General features: G+C 40.2%; 1 protein-coding gene across 3 annotated transcripts in view; it reads left to right on the top strand.

Annotated features, from left to right (window-relative positions):
- CACNA2D1 (calcium voltage-gated channel auxiliary subunit alpha2delta 1) overlaps positions 1-20878 on the top strand; it is a 720757-nt gene that overhangs the window by 118963 nt on the left and 580916 nt on the right. For all 3 annotated transcript variants that reach the window (XM_075017407.1, XM_075017399.1, XM_075017417.1), the window contains exon 3: positions 5895-6011. In XM_075017407.1, coding sequence (XP_074873508.1) covers positions 5895-6011 — 117 coding nt within the window. The remainder of the gene's footprint in view (positions 1-5894; positions 6012-20878) is intronic.

The raw sequence follows: 20878 nt of genomic DNA, 5'->3' as shown, positions 1-20878 counted from the left end.
ATGACTGGCATGTGGGCAATCTCACATAGTGTTCAGAGCAGGAATCAGATGAGTTACCAGGAGATCAGAGTCCAATGCAGGACAGAAGGGAGGTCATGTATTAGGAAAGAGGTAGTGTCAGGCTTTTTGGGAGATCAACAGCGGGTTGTAGAAGCAGGTATTGTATAGAAAGCCGTGATGAGCAGGGAGAACCCACCTGGAAGGACAAATTCCCATTCCTGTGCTTGGGTTTAATAGGGGCTGGGGAACTTTCAGGATCCTTTGGTATTCCCCCATTCAGTTTCCAGGATTGAAGTCCTCCGTTAAGAATTAAGTTGCTTTTCTAGCAGCTGTTTTCAGGGGGCTGGTTGGGGTTGCCTAACTCTTATGAGCCCTGTAGACTATGGTTTAAAATACAGTCTCTACAATTAAAAAGGTCGAATGGATGAATATCAACAGGCAAGTAAACAGTGAGACGTTGGTCAGTATGATAGCCAGCAGATGGCAATTTTGAACAATATAGTTGGCAGCAGTATAATGTATCAAAGCTAAAATATTGGTAATAATCCAATAATTGTTGCTAGACTGTTGCACCAACACAAGACTGGAGTGAGATAAGTATTTGGGTACCCGCATGGCCCCCATTGCTGCAGCATCTGAGTGTCTCACAAACATCAGTAGATTTTTCTGCACGACATCGTTCTGATCTAGACAGGCTAAATAGTCCCTAATTTACAGGAGGGTATCCTGAGTTATACAAAGATTAATTGTTGGTACTTAATGTAACCCACACACTTATTTGGTGTGGATCACTGTCCCATGTAGTTGTGATTATCCCACTTACACACACACACACGGAGAGAGAGAGAGAGAGAGAGAGAGAGAATCTCCTGTCCAGCCTGAGCGAAGAGTTTAGCTCAAGCTGTAGAGGCTCACACACTGAACTCCAGAGGTCACAAGTGTGGTTTCACCCGTTGGCATTACATTAACACTGGAACTTTTCTGAAGATCTGGATCCATGTGACTTGTCCAAATTCCTGCAGGAAGTTCAGTGGCCATCTGCGAAAAAAATTCACATCTTCTAAACCTTTGTCCAGTGGCTTAACCACACTGCCATCCTTCCTCGGAAAAGGACCCTTTGGTTCTTAAACAGACAAATAGAAGTAGTTGCAAAACACAATAAACCATTCAACCTTCCTATTAAAACATTCAGAGGAGTTCAACCTCAGTTTGGAATGATTCGGTCCTCCTTTATTACTATGTTACTGGGCAATCTGTGCATAGAATGCTGAGGATGCTGGCCATTGAATGGGGAGCACGTGGAGTACACTCAGTTCCTCCCACACAAATTTCCAACTTTTCTGAGTGGTATAATTTATTAAAGCCATTTCAATGGAATTTCAGTTGTAGCATGTTCCATATGTAAGACAGATATAAGAAGGAGCACACATTATGTGTACATCTTTAATTCACTCTTGATTCATATGAAAATGTTTGACTTTCATTGGCAACCCTGCAGCAAGCGGCGACAATGGCTCTTTTGTAAATATGCCCTTGAAGACAGAGTGGAGAGCGGCGCTTTTTGTGGTGGAATTGGCCGTTCTTCTAATCTTCAGCACATTAGACTATTCTTCTTGTTCTTGTGTGGTTTCATGCTGATTTTTTTTAAAAAGCTATAATTTAGCTATATCCAGCATTTAGAAAACAATTTTGATACATTCTCTTTTGAAGGGAAATAAGAGAGAAATAAGTGTATTTTTCTAGCTGCAACCTTACAGATGTCACTTATCCATGCAATGAGGTTTTGTTTCACTAAAACTGGCGTAGTTCAGTGACAGCAATTAAAATACTGAAAATGAAATTAGATGTGAAATCTAACTAAAAAACTTTGAATTCACTTGATCAAAGCAATATAATTAAATATATTCAAATCAGCTCTTAAGAAGCTTTGTAGATAATCAAATTGCATTTTAAAAGGTGACTAAACATGCTTTATCTGATAAGGACCTTTATGACTACAGGCTGAACCTCTCTAGTCCTGCACTCTGTGGTCCTGCAGCATCCATGATCTGGCATGATCTTAGTTAGCTGAACGTCCATTTACCATGGGTGTGGCCAAGTTTCCTGCATTGCCATAAAGTTTGTTTTTATAGCCACCAGTCCTGGCTCTCAGTGTTCTGTGTTGTTTATGTAGCTGTAATTTGCCCCTAAATGTCTTCTAAGTGCCCAGCAAGCAGTCTAAGTGTTGGTAGTGCTGCTAGACAATATTGACCTGTCATGGTTCGGCAAATTCTCTGGTTTGGCATTCGTCAGGTCCCAAGGATCCCGGACTAGAGAGGTTCAACCTGTATTAGAAAGGAGCTTTTGCTAATTGACAACTAGGTGGAAGGCTTTGAAAATGAAAAGTTGGTTTTGTAGCTGATCGTGAAACCTTCCTTTGCTGCTCTAATTTAGTGCAGTATCAAAGTGGAATTCAAGGAAAAGGGAAGCAAACACATAAATTTATGTAAATAACTCTTCAGTAATCAGTGACACTTTCCTCCATTATTCTTACTTTGATAGCTGAGACAAACCTTATTTTTGAGGAAGATCAGTGAGTGTGTTAACATTTACAAGCACTCTGAAAACCTGGAACAGGCATATGCTCAGTAAATAGAGGGACATGTCTCCCACTGGAGTTAGTGGTGGGCAAAGGAGGAGTAATTTTGATAGGATGAAATGAGGAGTATTAGTGTGGTCTGTGATAAAGTACTCCATCCTGGAAATGTTTATTCTTATGGTAGCAAGTTCCAGGTTAGCTCATCTGACACCAGCACTTTTTAAAATCCCTGATGAAGAGGCAGAGTCTCTGGAAATATGATCCTCAGTAGATCAAGCCCCTCTCATCTGCAGGACCCAGAGCATTTGCTGTGAAGCTTTTCACTCAGTGGGGTAATAGATTCCAATTTGCCAGGGTTGGATCTCAGCTGTAATCAGGTGGATTATTTTTGGAGAGGAATCTGGAGAAGGGAGACGAGAATGGCTCCTTGTTCTTAAAAGTGGCACCCAGCATTCTGGCTAAACAGCCATCCAGTTACCAGCAATTTTCTAGAAATCCCTGCCAACAAAGAATATTTAAATGTTTCCAGGTATCAGAGTTAGGCTGACTGATCTATAATTTCCCCCAGTCCTCTTTTTAAAGCTAGTTACTGTGTTTGCCCTTTTCCATTCCTCTGGGAGCTCACCTGCTGTCCTTGAAATTCTTACAGATAATTGCTGATGGTTCTGTAATCGCTTCAGCTAGTTCCTGAAGTACCTTAGTGTGAATTTCGTCAGACACTGCCAACTTGAATCTCTAACTTACTTAAATATTGTATTTTCATAAGACATCAGCACGTTGGCTATACCTGTCATTGCTGGATGATGAGTAAGTTTGAAAATCTGTCCCTTATTCAGATGCTTAAGTAGGAACTGAACTTAGAAAATCTGTCTTTGGATTGTAGATGCTTTACCATCACACTATCTTGTCCATGATGTCTAATTTGGTTTTGAACCAGCAATGAGAGCATAATGAAGGTGTGAGATAATTAGCCACGCTAGAGTTTGACCAAGATAGTGAGACTTGCAAAGTGAGGCATGAGATCTTTAGTGTGATCCCCATGCACCTCACTGGGACATTGACTGGCTATCAACTCAACAAGAAGCATCTGCGACTGAATCACTACACTGCTTATTGCAGCACAGTGAACTTATATTTGCTTGGGAGATCTTACGTAATCATAGACTTCGGTGGCGGATTTTGTACTGGCGTTTGGAGGATGTCTTTCCAAAACTAAGAATTGAAATGCTTTTTTATTTTTTTAAATCAATTTCTAGAGAGAGAGGTTTTTTGCCTTTTTTTTTTGGAAAAAATATATATATATAATTCAATGTTCTGGACATCAAAACTCATTGAAACATATGGTAATTCATTTGAGTGAGAGAACTGACAAGACCTATCAGATATAATTGGTTTCATTCATCAGGATGGCTTCAAAGCTGGCAAGGTTCAAAATTCACCAGCCTCAAGTTGCGAGCCCTAGATTGGTGTATCTCATTAAAACCACCATACAACTGTAACCTGAGACACCTAGCACAGCTGGTAGAATCAGTCTGCTGGATAGTTTCTGAATTCTTCCTGCTAGAACTTGGTTGGCCAGTGAATTAATTTTGGACCTGTTCCTGTGTGTGTGCCTAGAATTACTTCCACAAGACAATATAACCCCCATTGGGCAGTGTTTCAGTGAGGCAACACACTTGTGTAACTTCAGGCCACCTGTTGGTTGCATAAATTAGTTTTTCACATCCACCATCTAGTCATAAGGTACACACTTTTTTTCTTTTTGCAGATTGTCATCAGGGCTTTTCTCCCCCTTTTAATGAAGCTGTCTAAGAAGAAGCTGTGTTCTTTAAAAAAACAAAACAAACAAACCACAAACAAATGAACCCCACTCCTCTTCGTTTTTAGGTACTTATCCCCCTTACAAACATCACAGAAAACCCCTTTCTTCAGCACCAAGGAAGATTTCAAATCATGGAGGTGAGGACAATGTGGCTTCGTCTACACTAGCCAAAAACTTGGAAATTGCCATTCAAATGGCCATTTCGAAGTTTACTAATGAAGAGCTGAAATACATATTCAGCGCCTCATTAGCATGCGGGTGGCCGCAGCACTTCGAAATTGATGTGGCTCGCCGCCGCGCGGCTTGTCCAGACAGGGCTCCTTGTTGAAATGACCCCGGCTACTTTGAAGTCCCCTTATTCCCATCTGCTCATAGGAATAAGGATACTTCAAAGTAGCTGGGGTCCTTTTGAAAAGGAGCCCCGTCTGGACGAGCCGCGCGGCTGCGAGCCACGTCAATTTCGAAGTGCTGTGGCTGCCCGCATGCTAATGAGGCGCTGAATATGTATTTCAGCGCTTCATTAGTAAACTTCAAAATGGTCATTTGCATGGCAATTTCGAAGTTTTTGGCTAGTGTAGATACGGCCTGTTAAACAAAACCTTAATGCATGATATGTGTAGTTTTCACATATAATTATGTTTACTTCAGCGGTGTTACATTGATTCATCCCGCATGTCTCTATCTTAATCTTTCAGGAATAACGAAATACATTGGTGACTTCTGGGCTCAACTTTAGGCTTCTTTTAAGCATTTGATTTTCAGATTGAGGATGCTCAGTTCTTTGTGAAAGTCAGGCTCCTTTAAAGTCTCAGGTTAAGTTACTAAAAATCCCAAAATAAAACACCAGACGCACCCAGAATTATTAACTACTTTTCAAAAATTGGGCTATCTAATTTAAGGCTTAATCCTGAAAGGAGCATTGCATTTCTTGGGGGTGTTAAATCCCACTGATTTTTGATCTGTTCATCTCCTTGAAGAAATGTGTTCTAGATCACCAAAGACTAACAGAGTCCACAATCCTTAAGCCATTGTTTGTGAGATGAGTAGTAAAGATGTAAGTTCAATCTCCCTTATTGAGACAGGAAAAGTGAGTAACAGAAGTTCAAAGCTCCCTGGGGCAGGGTCCATCTATGTGTTCACAGTGAGTAGCAGAATGTGATCCTGGCCTTTGGTCCTTTAGGCTTTGTTGCGATGAAAATAATTAGTAATTATTATCATAACCTCATAAGTGTTTAGTATTAGTTTTAACAATTATGATAATAAATTCAGCCCTTTATTATGCCCACATAACACCCAAATCAGTAGGGATGTAATTTCTGAAGCAGGGAGGCTGTGGCTTTCACAACTCAGCATAGTTAATTTGAGAATTAGATCATAACTGAAGACTTACTGGCTCATAGTCCTCTAGGTCACTGGGCTGTTATTACAAAATAAACAAACAGGCCTTGATGTAATTCTGAATGATTTCCCTGCCCCCAACCTTTTCTCTTGCAGATTTATATGAAATACTCCCATTTTTATACCGTGGAAGCCAACAATGCACGTGAATTGGTGGAAGTTGCAGCAGGAGATATTGAAAAACTACTGAGAAACAGATCGAAAGCCCTGGTGGTGAGTACAAAAGGGATGCCTCTCTTCTTATTTCTCTTTCTGTTTGAGTGACTGTGTTTTACTGATGTATATTTCTGCTGCTTATAAATATAGGAGCAGTGTCAGCCTGACATGTACAGGATGTGGCATGAGCAGAATGATGGCTTGCAACTTCATGATAGAAAATCAACTCATTAGTTAGGGCAGACATTTATATTATTGATTGACAGAATAGGGACTTTGGCCAAGTGGCAAATCAAAAGATAAGTAGGGTGAAAAATTTTTCCTCAGAATGGTGCACATGATTGTTTATCATGTAAAGATGATTGTATTCTACAGTCATTAAAACCTTGAAACATTGAGTAAGTACTGGTTCCTATAAAATGACTTATTTTTAAAAATAATATTTGTACATCATCCATTGGGTAGCTGAGTTTTGAGACAGACACCCGATAAAAGTTTGATATAATTTGACGTTTATCCCTAAGTAAACTAGTCAGTCTTTTATGTCTTTATCTTTTTAACCCCCATGTCTTTTGTGATGATGGTATCTGATTTTTTTCTCTTCCAATGATAATGTGTTCGTGTGTATTCTGGAGATGATTCACTTCACAATGTGTATTCTGCTACTGGCTGGCCATTTTACTCCATTTTTCAAACACTCATTGTGTAAATGAAGTCCACCTTGAATTTATAAGAAATCTGTCCATAGTTCTAATCTCATGATCCAGTGTTTTGAAGTCCATGTAGTTGCTATTTCAAACTGCACATTGGCAGTGATCCTTTTCCTTTCTCTTCTGAATAGGCCATGTTTGGCTAATTCCTTCCCATAACTCATACCCACAAAATCTTGATTAATTTTAGAGTAGTCTTATGCTGCCATTTTCAATCTGAACAGCGCCCTTCCTAAGAGACATTAACCAGATTTGCATGGGACGTTCCAGGTGTGCTCACTCCTGTGTCTTCCATATTGCTAGATTTAAGAACAGGCATGCCTGGAATTGGGTCTAAAATGGATGGAACAATAGACCTGAGAGATGAGTCACTTGGGTTTTCTTCATACTAACTCTTAGTGCAGCATGGGACAAGTGAAATTCAGATTGTAGTTGGCCATCTAGGACTTGGGGGAGAGGACACAAACAACCTTCACCCACGTGAGATGTATCTTGGTCAAGTGTTGTCAGCTGGCTGGTGAAACCACTGTTGAAACCATTGTTCTGTGTTAGCTTTCAGTACTAGCCTCCTGACAGGTGGTGAGGAAAGCTGTGCACTTGCATTTCCCACTATAATTGTCTGAACTAAGGGGATCACCATGTTCTATACCCATTTAAATCTGCCATTGCTTGTTGTACTCCACTTGGAGGTATTCCTGATTACTCTTCTAGATCTCCTAGTCTTCTCCATCCTGAATACAATCTTTTAACTCCTCTGTGCCTTAGCTTACCCAAGTGTAAAATGGATGTTGGGAACCTGCAATGTGCCCTTAGGTGTTCTGAGGTTGTCTTAATGTTCACATCACACATGAACTTTGCATGGAAGATGTAGTATGGTGAGTCATGGTGTTGTCACATAGATAACTACTGTTTACACATTTGAAAACATGTCTGTTTTCCTGCTGCTTTCCCAGTCCAGTAATTTGAACTGTTGTACACCTAAGGCATTATGGCCAGTTTTTGCAGTTTTATTGTTAATCCCATGAGTTTTGTTGTATTTTTTTCTTAAAATCTAAGCTGGAGAAATCTAAGTTGCTGAGAAAAACCTTGAAAAGTCACATGAACATACACTAAAGGCTCACCCACAAGAAGGCAAGGCAAAAGAACCCCAAAATGATTCTTTTAAAAAATCATTCATTTTTCTATCCAATTTCATGATCTTTTGGGGCATGAATCATGATTCTCAGTGCTTAGTTTTGGTAATGCTACTAAAAAGGGGCACCTACTACATTGCTCATTATTTAGAGCAGTGGGCTTGTAGTCTCCTGATGCATATGAGATACTCCTTTTGAAACATGGTAAGAGCAGACTCCTGGTGTTTGTATTCACCTTGCCACTTTATCCGTGAGAAGTGAAATTCATCTTGCAAAGGCCAGAATTGGTCCTAGACATCACTTAAATACTCTGAGCAGATGTGAATGTTGCTTGCAGTCTCTTTGATCCTGAAGTTTCCTCTTTGGTGCTGAAACAGCTCAGAAATTACCATTTTTAGATGGCGTTTATTAAGTGTTTTAATCATCTGAGGATGTCTGTGATTTACAAACATTAATTAAGGAAATACAACAGATGTATCAGCCCCCCCTCCCCTCTTGGATGAGCATATTTTGGGTATATATAGCCCTCATCTAGCCTACCACAATTGCATGTTCATCTGCTCCAGTTGGCAAAGCATTGTATTGGACTTCTGCAGACTCCCCGTGTTTAAGTGTTTACCTCTATTCCTATGAAATGCTCTCCCATCTTTGCTTAGCCTTTTCATGCCATGTGTCTATATATAATATATATAGAAAGACACACACTTTTTGTCTCTTTATGGGTACATAGGCATAAAAGTGTGGCTTAATAATCATAAGTTTAAAAAGAAAAAATGGGGTTAGTTTTTTATGTACTTTCTGGCTATGATCCATTAAGGCACATTCAAGTCACATTTTTAAGTTTTTCCCTGCTGCCTCATGAGCTAGAAGTGTTTTTAAAATAATACTTGAGATTCATATATAATGCCCCCGGGAGCTGGGTCCTTCAGAAATATGGCAAATATTGCAATACTCCCAGCGGAATCATGAGATTTGGTAATACTATTACCAGCTTCATTCTTATTGCTGGCTTCTGTTCTTCATTAATTACCAATCTGACTTCTGTTCCATTACCTTATGTTAAATCACCTGTTTCATTCATCTTACCATAAAACTTAATGGTTGAGATATTTTGCTTTTTTGTTCAAGAGGTTCCTGCATTTGTCATCAGTGCACACAATGACATCTGAGCTTATGCCCCTGTCCAAGCCATTTTCACACATTTCTAAATCTTAATTTGTTACCTCTTACTATCAGTTCTTCACTTTGGGGGAACATTTCTGTATCATGCAGTAGCTTTCCCATATGTCTTTTGTAAATGGATGATCTGTGCTGCATAAAGTTGATCTGAAATGTGGATATGGTTAAACCTACAGCTTTAACTCTGAGATTAGAGGGAGTCAGGCACAGTTGTCTTACCATTGGGACTAAAGTATGTCAAAGTTTTAATTAAGAGTGAGCACACACAAAAGGATAGTATAGATTTCAGTGATGTTCCGAGGGAGATACCAGTGAATGACATCAGTGGTCTCATTGTCCATAAACTGGCATAGCCAAGGAATTCCACTGGGTAAATGATTTTCCTAGGCATATAGCAGAAAAAAGTTGGGGGCAAAGTTATAGCAAATACTAGTTGGTAGCATTTCCAGTGATATACTAGTTTCCTTGAGATTGCCAAGGTGATTATAAATGAAGATTAATGCTTCTATAACAAAATTTGCAGTCTTGTAATACATCCCTGTGTTTAGCATCTGTAAATCTCTATGATTAAGACACTTTGAACAACATCAGCTGATGGTTTTGTGTGACACGTTAAAGTGTCACTCTGCTGTGTCTACACTTACCAAAATCTTTGAAATGGCCATGCTAATGGCCAGATCAAAGAATACTAATGAGGTGCTGAAATGCATATTCAACACCTCATTAGCATGCCACTGGCTGTGCCACTTCAAAATTGCCGCGTTTTGCTCCTGTGAGGCTCGGCTACATGGGGGTCCTTTCCAAAAAGGCCACACCAGCATCGAAATCTCCTTATTCCTATCAGCTCGTAGGAGTAAGGGGATTTTGATATTGGTGGGATCCTTTTGGAAAGAACCCCCATGTAGCCAAGCCGCCCGGGAGCGAAATGTGGAAATTTCGAAGTGCTGCAGACAGTGGCATGTTGATGCGCTGAATATGCATTTCAGCGCCTCATTAGTATTGTTTGATCTGGCCGTTAACATGGCCATTTCAAAGTTTTTGGTAAGCATGGACACAGCCTCTATCAAGCACTGGGGTAATTCAAAGGGGTTTCATTTTTCTGTTTCATTCTGCATATGTTGAGAAAATAGTATGACATTTTCTATGGAAAAATGATTGTGAAAAATAGGTGAAGATAGAAGACGCTTTTCTAGAAAGGAGACAATGACTAATAAAATGTAATCTACCTTTCCTTTCAGTTAGATTCATATATTTACTATTGCCAGAAGGTTAGCTTGTCTACACCTCATAATTGGTTAAAGCCCAAATATGGTATACACAGTGTCATAAAATTCAAAATGAGAGGCATACAAATGTTAGAGTTGTGCAGGAAATACAGTGGAGTTTCTTCTTGTATTGCTAGTAAATGTTTCTGCAGTCATAAAACCATGAATCTTCATTTCTACTGGAAGTAATTTTTGCACTAAAAGTCTGGGGCACCATATTTATATTAAATGTAAGTATTCTTGGATCTGAAATGAATGATGTCCCTCAACATTATAAATATTTTAGATGTATGAATTTTCCTGGTCATGTGGGCAAAAAAGCTGTGTTCTTCAAATGAATTAAGCTAGTTTGCTTGTACTAAATCAGTTCAAAAGCCCCTCTCATGCCTGTATGGGCTCTGTTTAACATGTTTAATATAGGTGACTGGGACATGACCAGGTCAAATAATATTAAAGACACTAAATAGAATTTTGTGGAATTTTCTGTCAAAACAATTTTGAATGAAAAATTCATTTTCTGTGCAATAGGAATTTTTGTATGAAAATGTCAGTTTTGCAAGAAAAAAATTTGATTTTTCCACTTAGTTTTGAAGAAGCACAACATGAAAGTATAATTCCATGTTACCTGATTTTGGGTGAATATTTTGGGTGTCTGATGCAGACATTCTCCTCTGTGGACTGGGATTCCCGACTGGACGTCTCCCATTATGGAATGTGGTCTCCCCTCTGTCAATGGATGCATCATGGGAGATGGCGTCCAGCCAGGGAGCTGAGACATAGTAGAGAAGGAAGGCATGGGCTGCCTCAACAACAAGCTTGAGACATAGCCACTAGAGGCAGATGTAGTTGAATGATGAACTGATTCAAACTAAGTTGCTCTGACACTTCCAAATCACGTTTTTTCACTCTACAAAATATTTTTGATATTTCAACTTTGTTGTGATTTGGGAATGTTGAAGTACCAGAATTTCCCATGAGACAAATGCAGTTTATTCCTCAGCTTAGCTGTGCCTACATGTGCATTCCTCCCTCAAAAGAGGAATGCAAATGAGATACTGATTTACATATAACACACTCTTATTTGCATAAATCTCTTTTTGGAAAATATTCTTTTGAAAGAAAAAAAGTAGTGTAGATGGGCTCTTTCAAAAATAAGCCCTGTCTTCAAAAGAACACATATTCCTACAAAAACTTAGGAATAAGGGTTTCTTTGAAAACACTGTTTACTTTTGAATGAGTCCCATCTACACTGCCTTTTTTCTTTCAAAAGAATCTCTTCCAAAAAGAGATTATGCAAATGAAGTGTGTGATATGTAAATCAGCACCCCATTTGCATTTCCAATTTCCCTCATTTGCCTTCCTCATTCAAAGGAGGAATACACGTGTAGACACAGCTCTTTAGTATTAAGCTGTATACTCAGATATTAAGGGAGTGGAGGCAGTTCAGTTGAGTTAGCTTAACAACTGAAAAATGCACTTTTTTTTGCCAGTGAAGGTACAGTCTCTGAGATTAAGTATGGTTATATTAATACTACCTGGCTATGCCTACACTTGCATTCCTCTTTCAGAAGAGGAATGCTAATGAGGGAAATGGAAAATGCAGATGAGACGTATCTTGCACTTAATTTGCATAATCTCTTTTCAGAAGATATTCTTTCAAAACAAAGCAGTTTAGATGGGGCTATTTTGAAAATATACCCCATCTTCGAAAGAGCCCTTTTTCTTATTTTGTTTCAGGAAGAAGTGTTCTTTAGAAGATGGGGTCTGTTTTCAAAATAGCCCTGTCTATACTGATTTCTTTCTTCCGAAAAGAGATTATGCAAATGAAGTCCTAGATATGAAAATCAGTGCCTCCGTTGTATTTTTGATTCCCCTTATTTGCATTCCTCTTTCGAAAAGGAATGCAAGTGTAGACGTAGCCCCTCCTGAATAGATACTTGCTCAACCATGCAGACAGTTAAAATTTTTAGAAGACCATTGTAGTCTCCTTAATATTTGTGTGTAATTGAACGGTTCCCTCCATGTTGTGAGTGCAGCTATATTACCTTTTGCCAATTATTCCAAAGCCAGAAGAGACCATCATAATCATCTCATCTAACCTTCAGTGTAACAAAGGGATGGAAGGTAAATTTAACTTCAAAGAGGAATTATTTTGGATAGGTTTTATTTAAAAAAAATCCCAATGTAAAATTTGCTAGTAATACTAACAGTTAAAAGAAAAGATATGTTGGGAATAACACTGATGAATTTTTCAGGAATGTGCTGGGATGGACAATGGTATATTTAGTATAAGCGGAATTGTGATGTAGGCAGGTGATGGGCTTTTACCCAATGATTTTGAAGTGCAATCTGTATTGTTCAGCTCATCAAAATCTAGCATCCCTGCATTAGGTCTTGCATGGATTATTTTTGTGTCATGTTACTTGTTGGGCTAACCCATTCCTCAATGCAACTGATTTCAACAGAAGTTGAGTATGGCCTAATGGGCATATATGAGAGAAGTTGCATCTGAAAATTTAGTCAACACAAATGAAAATGACTTCTCCAGGTGTATGCAATGATTGCATGCACCAATGATAGAGTTGTGAGGCATCCGGTTTTCAGGCAGTGTTGACCAGGCCATTAGAAATCTGGTCAGTGGCACAGCATGACTAAGGCAGCTTCCCTGTGGCTTCCGAAAATGAGTAAGTGAGCAAGGGTGTCAGAGGGAAAGTGGTGAAGGTAAGGTGAATGGAGTGAGTGGGGATAGGCCCTCAGATGGGGCAAGGCCTCAGTGCAAGGGTGTTTGCCAGCTTTCTGATTAAAGAAAACCAACCATAGATTGTGCACAGTCGTATTGGAACAAATGGAAGTTGGAATGATGCTTCCTTGAATGTACAGCCCATAATAAACAAGTACCTGTATCTCTGTCTGTGTTTTTAATGCAGTCTCATTTTCACAAACAGGTTGCTCTTGGCAGGGAAGTTAATTGTTTGCAGTTGTTTGGATACTTAGGGTATTTCTTAATTTCATGTCACATGTAATCGAGCTATTTCCTTTCAAATTCAGCAACAAAGTGGAGCTGACTGTTCGTTTAAAAACCATCTGTGACAGGGTGTATATTTATTAATAACCTCTTGTTCTGTTTGCTACCCACACTCCAAGGGAGCATCCTGATCCTTTATGGAAGACATCAGACTCTGAGAACAGTTTCTGTTTCTGCAACTATTTTCAGTTGTTAATGTCATTTTTTTGCTTATTTTTTCCCTTTTTTTTTTTTTTCTGACAGTTTTAAGCCCTGCCTACAAGTGATTTAAAATGATTGCAGGGATGTTCACTCTTGCAGTGGAAGCCAAAACACCTGGGTTCTTAGTCATTAGAGCACAATGCAACTTTGGGCAGATTGTATAATATCTTTGCCCAATTGTAAAATGGATTCTAAGAATACCTCACTAGGCTGTTGTGGTGTTTAAGAATTGCTGGTGAAGTACTTTGAGATCCATGCATCAGAGACATTATGAAAGTGTACAGTGGTACTGGAATCTTTACTTTGGCTTACAATTCTGTATGGTAGCTTATTTATTTATTACTTTTTTTTTGGATAGGATCAAAATATGGGAACATTTGTACTTTCATAGCTTCTCCTGTAATTTCCTTTTTGCATAAATCAGCCATACTCTTGAAAATCTGAATGTAGTTGCTAAGAGCTATTTCATTGTCATCAGTTAAATGTGCATATCAGAGTGAAAAAATATATATGCTATCTGAACATCTTTTAATTTTCTCTCCGTTTTCTCCTCGATAATCTATACTGTCTACAACAGGTTTCTCTCTGTCAAAGATAATTCAGTCTCTCTTTAGCTTTGGATTCCTCATTTTTATAAAATAACTGTTCGTGTCCAAAAAATTATTGTTGGTACACAAACATCTTTTTCTAGTTATTTTTTTTTCTTCCCCCTTTTGCTGATCCAAACTGCATGCCTGCCATGCTGATGATCACTGCAAAAGGGATTGCCATCTCTGGACACACTACTTTTGGTGTCAGAGGAAGAAGATTAAGGCAGTGGCTACACAGCTGGAAGATATGGGTTTAGTTCCTGGTCCTTCCAGAGTCTTTCTGCGTGACTGAGGGGAGATCCCTTCATATCTCTCTCTTTTAGTTCCCTTTTATAAAATAGGGGTGGTAATCCTCCAGTGCTTGCACCCCTTTTGTCTTTCTTGTGAGTTTAGATTTTGAACTCTTCGGGTAAGGGACTGCCCATTACACTTTCTCTGTTCACTGCCTAGCACAATCAGGCCTTTGAGTAACTAAAGTGAACAAAAGGTTCCTCTGTCACATAAGAGCTTTTGAAAACTGTTACCCATTGATAATGAAAATTTACATTAAAAATGAGGGACACTGTATTACTTGAGAGCAGTAGCACTAAACGCTCTTGGCGTACATCTACACTTGCGGGAAGATCAGCTGGATGAGTGTCGATCTCCAGAGTCTGATTTTTGCACAAAATTGATCTGTCTGGGGTCGACAGTTGACTTCTGAACTCCTCACTATTGTGAGGAGTGAGGGAGGTTGACTGGAGAAACATTCCTGCCAGCCTTCCTTAGTGAAGACAGTCTATTTCCAATATGTTGATTCTAGGTACACAATTACCATAGTTAGAAATGCATATCTGAAATCAGCTTTCGGGTCTAGTGTTCACCTACCCTCACTTACACTGGCTATGCCTGCACTGTTTGCTGGAAAATACCATAGTATTTTTCTTGCGGTCTGGGCATCATATTATCAGAACATTTTCAAACTCCCAGCAATTCAGATGAATCTTTCTCAAACGACAGCTATGGTTTCCTCCTTTACAGACTGTTAGCTCTGGAACTGTAATCCAGCTGTCCCACTACTTGATTCCACACATACTGTACGAGCTTCCCAGGTTGTCATGCCCCTGCTGTGGCAATATTCCATTTTTTCAGTGCTTAAAAAAATTAAAATGAAAGCTACACCTTACCTACCTGAATCCTCTGTAACTTGAGGATCTCAAAAGTGCTTTACAATATGGCTTCAAAATATAGTTACCATTTTTAATTTCATTCATAGGTAACAAATTCAGATAGAGTCCAGCTCTTTTCTTAAGGTCACAGAGAGAGTTTGTGAGAGAGCTAGATCTGTCTCTGGAATTCAAAGCTCATACACCCTGTCCGGTTTTTCAAGTGCTGGTTCCTATGTGTATTCTACACATAGGTTCATATATGTGCCATGTGCCTGCATCCAGAAATTCTAACAAACAGTGTCTGTTGGTGCATACATGGCACAGCAGTAGTTCTTGTAGTAGTGACAGAGAGATAGCAGCGCTAGTCTGTATACTATCAAAACAAAAAGCGGTCCAGTAGCACTTTAAAGACTACTTGGCTTAATCTAATTCTTGACTCCCCCGCCACCGCCCCTCTGCTCTCTGTTTTGCTCACCTTCATAATTTTTTTCTGATTTGTCAACGTTGATTACTGTTTTGGTTCTCTGTGCCTTAAATATTGAGTCTGTTCTGGTCTGGCTATGGTCTGAAGAAGAGGGTCTGTCCCACGAAAGCTCACCTAATAAATTATTTTGTTAGCCTTTAAAGTGCTTCTTGACTGCTTTTTGTTTTGATCGTATATAGACTAACATGGTTCCTTCTCTGTTACTATTAAATATTATAATTACATTTCAATATATAGTGGATATAAAGCATTATAAAAAAGTCATTGTGTGACGTTTTAGTTTGTACTGACTTTGCCAGTGCTTCTTGTGTAAAAGTAGGTTGCTGTCTAGGTAAGTTTGAAGTACCCCTCTGGAAGAGCTATGCCACATAAATTTCCTTCAGTGTCTAGTGGGTCAGGAACATTTACAGTTCAGAGGCCTTCTCTTTGTGTTAGCAATAACACTCAAGAATATTCACAAAAGTTTTCTCTTTGGTGGCAGCCCAAATGAGATGTCAGGGTTCCAGGTTTTCCTGTATCTTGATGATAGGATCATGGGGTTCAAACTGCTGTCAAGTAAGGACTGGTGTTCCCTTCCTTACTCATCCCATCACCTGCTCCCCACAGTGCAAAAGTGATAACAGATGCATTCCTCAGGGTTAGGAGGCTTGCCTGAACAGCCACAGTTTTCATAGTACACTCGATCCTCAGAGTTACAAACACCAGAGTTATGAATTGACCGCTAAACTATAAACTACTTTTGTAACGAGAAGTATGCAATCAGTCAGCAGAGACCAAAAAAACAAAAACAAGCAAATACTATACAGCATAGTACTGTGTTAAACATAAATTTCTAAAATACTGAAGGGACACTTTTTAAAGAAAAGGGTTGACAACATAAGGGAATGGTTTCTTGTTTCATTTATGTTGTATTGTATCGTCAAGTTTCAGTTGTAAACTTTTCGAAGAGTAAATATAATGTTTTGTTCAGAGTTAAGAACAGCCTCTGTTTCTGAGTTGTTTGCAACTCTGGAGGCTGTACTGTACCTAGGTCCCACTTGAGACTAGCCTGTATGTCATTATACTAGAAGTGAGAGTAATCCACCTGACCTTCAAGGATGTTTCTTCTGCTCATTCCTTCTCTGCATGTCCAAGTGATGTCAGACAAGTGTACTGCAGTCTCTCACAAACCACCAGGTTGGAGCAAGATCTCTATTCCTTTTCCTAGAATAGACAGCCTTTAGAATACTTTCCAAGGCAAATGCCTTTCAGATGCTCAAAACCCTTTAGCAGACCATCTCAAGACTGAATGCCATGTGATGTGTGTTACAGCAATATAGAGCTGATATGGCAAAGTCGAGAAGGACTGCAAGTCTTGGTTGATGTGCAAAGTCATCTAGCCCAGTACACACACAAGGGAGGGCTGTTAACTACTACCTGGATTCTGCATGAGAAAGGATTGCAGAATATCACCTTAACATGCCATAACTTACCGCATTACATAAAAAATTGGCTAGCTGCCCTTTAGGATCTTACCATTCCAGAGTACAATGTAGTCTGTGTGAAAATAATGAGCAGAGGAATAATAGGCTAGGTCGTGCTAACAGATGCCTCCCAAAGACAAGAAAAGATTATCAGCCTGTGAAGTTCAGTTACAGCTCACAGATGCCAGAACATCTGTCAGATCAGCTGGTGTTGCTCACAGTGACTGGCAAAGTGCTGAAATGCTGCACTGTCACTGGGTGCCCCTGTTGTGAGTAGCTCTTGTAATGGCAGCCAATGTTAGATCAGCAAGGCCCACTTAGATGGGAAAGACAGGTTGTGTTTTACAGCTGCAACAGGGGTTCCTTGAAACCTGAGCACCAAGATAATAACAATTAGCAGAACTGGTCCTCCCCCTCCACCTGCCCCCTCACGCCCAGATTAATCAACTCATGAAGTTCTGCCACTGTTTTCAGCAAAAATTCCAGGCTCATTCAATACTTTGAATGAGAACTGAGAATGCGCATGGAGCTGACTTTCTTATCTGTTCATTCAGTTCATTCAGTTGCCATTTCTCAGCTAGCTCCTCTGCAAAGCACCATGGGCTTTTTGGGAGAGAATTCTTATGCACCTTGTTTTATGACCTGACACTTGTGAGCAGTGATATGGGAGATCTTGTGCTCAAGCTTCATCTAAAGAAAGAGTCTTCAGTCTAGGTAGAGTTGTCCAGTATTTTCACTCCCACAATCAGACTGGTGACAGGATGGATAAAGAAGAGGCAGACTTTAGTAACTGAAGTACCTTGATGGGAGGAGCAGATCAGTGGATTTCTGAGAGAGGAGGGCCAGAAGATAACAGTATTTCCCTCCCAACTTGATCTGGAGCTGTGGGAAACGACAGTAGGCACAAAAGTGACAACTCCGTATACCAGTTCCAAACATGGTATTTGTCTACTCTGCACTAAATTTTCATAGTGTATTTTGACATGCTGCTGTTGTGCATCTAAAGTGCACTACAGAGCTTTCAGTGCATGGTAGTAGGGTCCATAAGGCCAGTAAGTGCATGGCAGGTAAGTTTGTGCCCTGGCCTGCCATACACTAACTGTTGGTGTAATGAAGACCTAGAGCTCCAGTAGTATCTCACATAGAATGGTCGCCAACCCTCCTATCTTTTTCATTTCCTTGTACTGAAGCCTTGCTGAGGTTCAAGGGAGACTACATTTACATGTACTGGAGAAGATCGACTGCTCCGGGTAGATCTTTCAGGGTGCCATTTCACACATGTACAAAACAGCACCTTCCAGGGTCAACGTTGACCCCAGAACGCCTCCTGAGCCTCATGGTAGTAAGGAAGGTTGACAGGAGGAGCACTCCAGTTGACCTTCTACTGTGAAGACAGGCACAGAAGTCAATGGCTGCAAAGCTGATTTTTGATCTGCAATTGGCGTACCAAAAGTCATGTAGCAGCTGTCGCACCTTATGGACTAACAGAAAAGTTTTGAGCATGAGCTTTCGTGAGCACAGACTCACTTCATCAGATGAAGTGAGTCTGTGCTCACGGAAGCTCATGCTCAAAACTTTTCTGTTAGTCCATAAGGTGCCACAGGACCCTTCGTTGCTGTTACAGATCCAGACCAACATGGCTACCCCTCCGATATGTAGCAGCTGTCAACCTTCAAGGTAAGTCTACATGCAGTTGGAGTCAGCTGGTGCACATTTTGGGTAAACTTTGTCAAGTGAATGCAAACAAGTCTCTCTCAAGGGAGGGAACTGAAGTAGTTACCAAAGTGGCAGTGATTTTATTGAGCCCATGCCTGGTCTTTAAGTCAATGATTTTTCACAAGTCAATTCCATAGGGCTTAAGAATTTCTGTGATTCCATAGGATTCATCAGATCAGGTTTTCCCCCACACCCAGCCCTGGCAAGTTGTAGTCTCTTTCCCTTCAGCCCAGTTGGTTTCAGAACCTGTATCAGTAGGTAGAGTAGTAGGATTGTGATTGTCTGGAAGAAATCTCAGTTTTAAATTTAGCTTTAAAAATTTCATTTCTCCCCTACATCCCTCTTTTTTGGACACCATCAAGCTGCACTAGAAGAGTTTGCACTTGAGAAAAAGTTGGGCGGGAGGAGAGCTTGACAGCAATGAAGGTAGGCATTACTTTTCTTTTCAGAAAGCGGCTCACAAGGGAACCTTCTGCATACTTTGCTAGTATTTTATTGTCACTCAAAGTAGGTGTCCAGCCTAAGGGTAGCTAGCAGTGGATTTCTCTGCTGGGTGATAAGAGAGCCACAGTTTCATGCTTCTCAGATCACAGACACAATTAAGAGGAAAAAATGCATTGTCTTTTGAGGAAGAATAGTAACAGAGGTAGCTGTGTTAGTCTGTATTCTAACAAAACAAAACAGCAGTTATGTAGCACTTTAAAGGCTAACAAAACAATTTATTCAATGATGAGCTTTTGTGGGACAGACCCACTTCATCAGATCAATGAAGTGGGTCTGTCCCACGAAAGCTCATCACTGAATAAATCATTTTGTTAGCCTTTAAAGTGCTACATTACTGCTGTTTCGTTTTATTAGACGAAGAAGTGCAAGATACATGGAATAAATTGTTGCTCAAGGCAAATTGGTTTTGTTGCATTTGTACATGCATATGTGTATTACATATGTGCACACACACAGGGCGTGTCTACACTAGCCCCAAACTTCGAAATGGCCACGCAAATGGCCATTTCGAAGTTTACTAATGAAGCCATGCGGGCGGCCGCGGCACTTCGAAATTGACGCGCCTCGCCGCCGCGCGGCTCATCCCCACGGGGCTCCTTTTCGAAAGGACCCTGCCTACTTCGAAGTCCCCTTATTCCCATGAGCAGGTTCAAGAAAGTAAACCACAAGGGTTTGCAATGGAAATCAAAATGGAGACGACAGTAAAGTCTTGTTTAATTGCCATTTGATTAACCGGCACACTTGAGTAATTGGCGTGACTCACAGCTGGGCAGAGCTGGTCAGTGGACACCGGGTGGGAGCACAGAGAAGCGGTGTCAGGGCTGGTGTTTGTGCAGAGAGAGGGAGAGCAATGCCTGGCCCAGGTGTGGGGGTGGCGCAGCCCTCCCAGTGCTGCCTTGTGTCCCTCCGTGCTGCATCTGAGTGCATTTGGCAGCTCTCCGCTCTCCCAGCATGAGTACTCTGTTATCCAAAATACTTGACTACCCAGCAGCCTCTCGGTTCCATGGGTGCTGGATATCAGAGTTTACGGTACATGGTTGTGCTCTTTCCCTGTTGTTTTTCTGCTGGTTTGCAATGGATTTTATATCCCTGCTAACAGGTTAAAGGGGGCCCTTTCACTAATATCTACATGGACAATCACAACTCATCATTCTGATGAAATGTGGCATAAGACCACAGAAGTGCTGAGATGCTATCTAGTACCTCCTGCTGACTTTCTAGCCTCCTGGCGCAGTCAGTAACAGGACTGTATGTGGAGTGCTTACATACCTGACTGTAATGACAGGCTGAGATGGGCTTGAGGCAAATGTTTTTAAATGATCAGCATCACTGATTAGTATTCCTTAAACTAATAAATACATAGGTGCTCCAGGCCAGATTCTCATTTTGGTTTACAGTGATTTATAGAGATACTCTGAATTTTAATCTCATGCGAATGAAAGCATAATTTATTCTAGGCTGATATTCAGGAGCTGGGTATTAATACAATTGTTCAGGCAGATGTCC

Source organism: Carettochelys insculpta, chromosome 1 (assembly GCF_033958435.1).
Source record: "Carettochelys insculpta isolate YL-2023 chromosome 1, ASM3395843v1, whole genome shotgun sequence".
NCBI lineage: Eukaryota > Metazoa > Chordata > Testudines > Carettochelyidae > Carettochelys > Carettochelys insculpta.
This window is presented reverse-complemented; position numbering and strand designations above follow the sequence as displayed.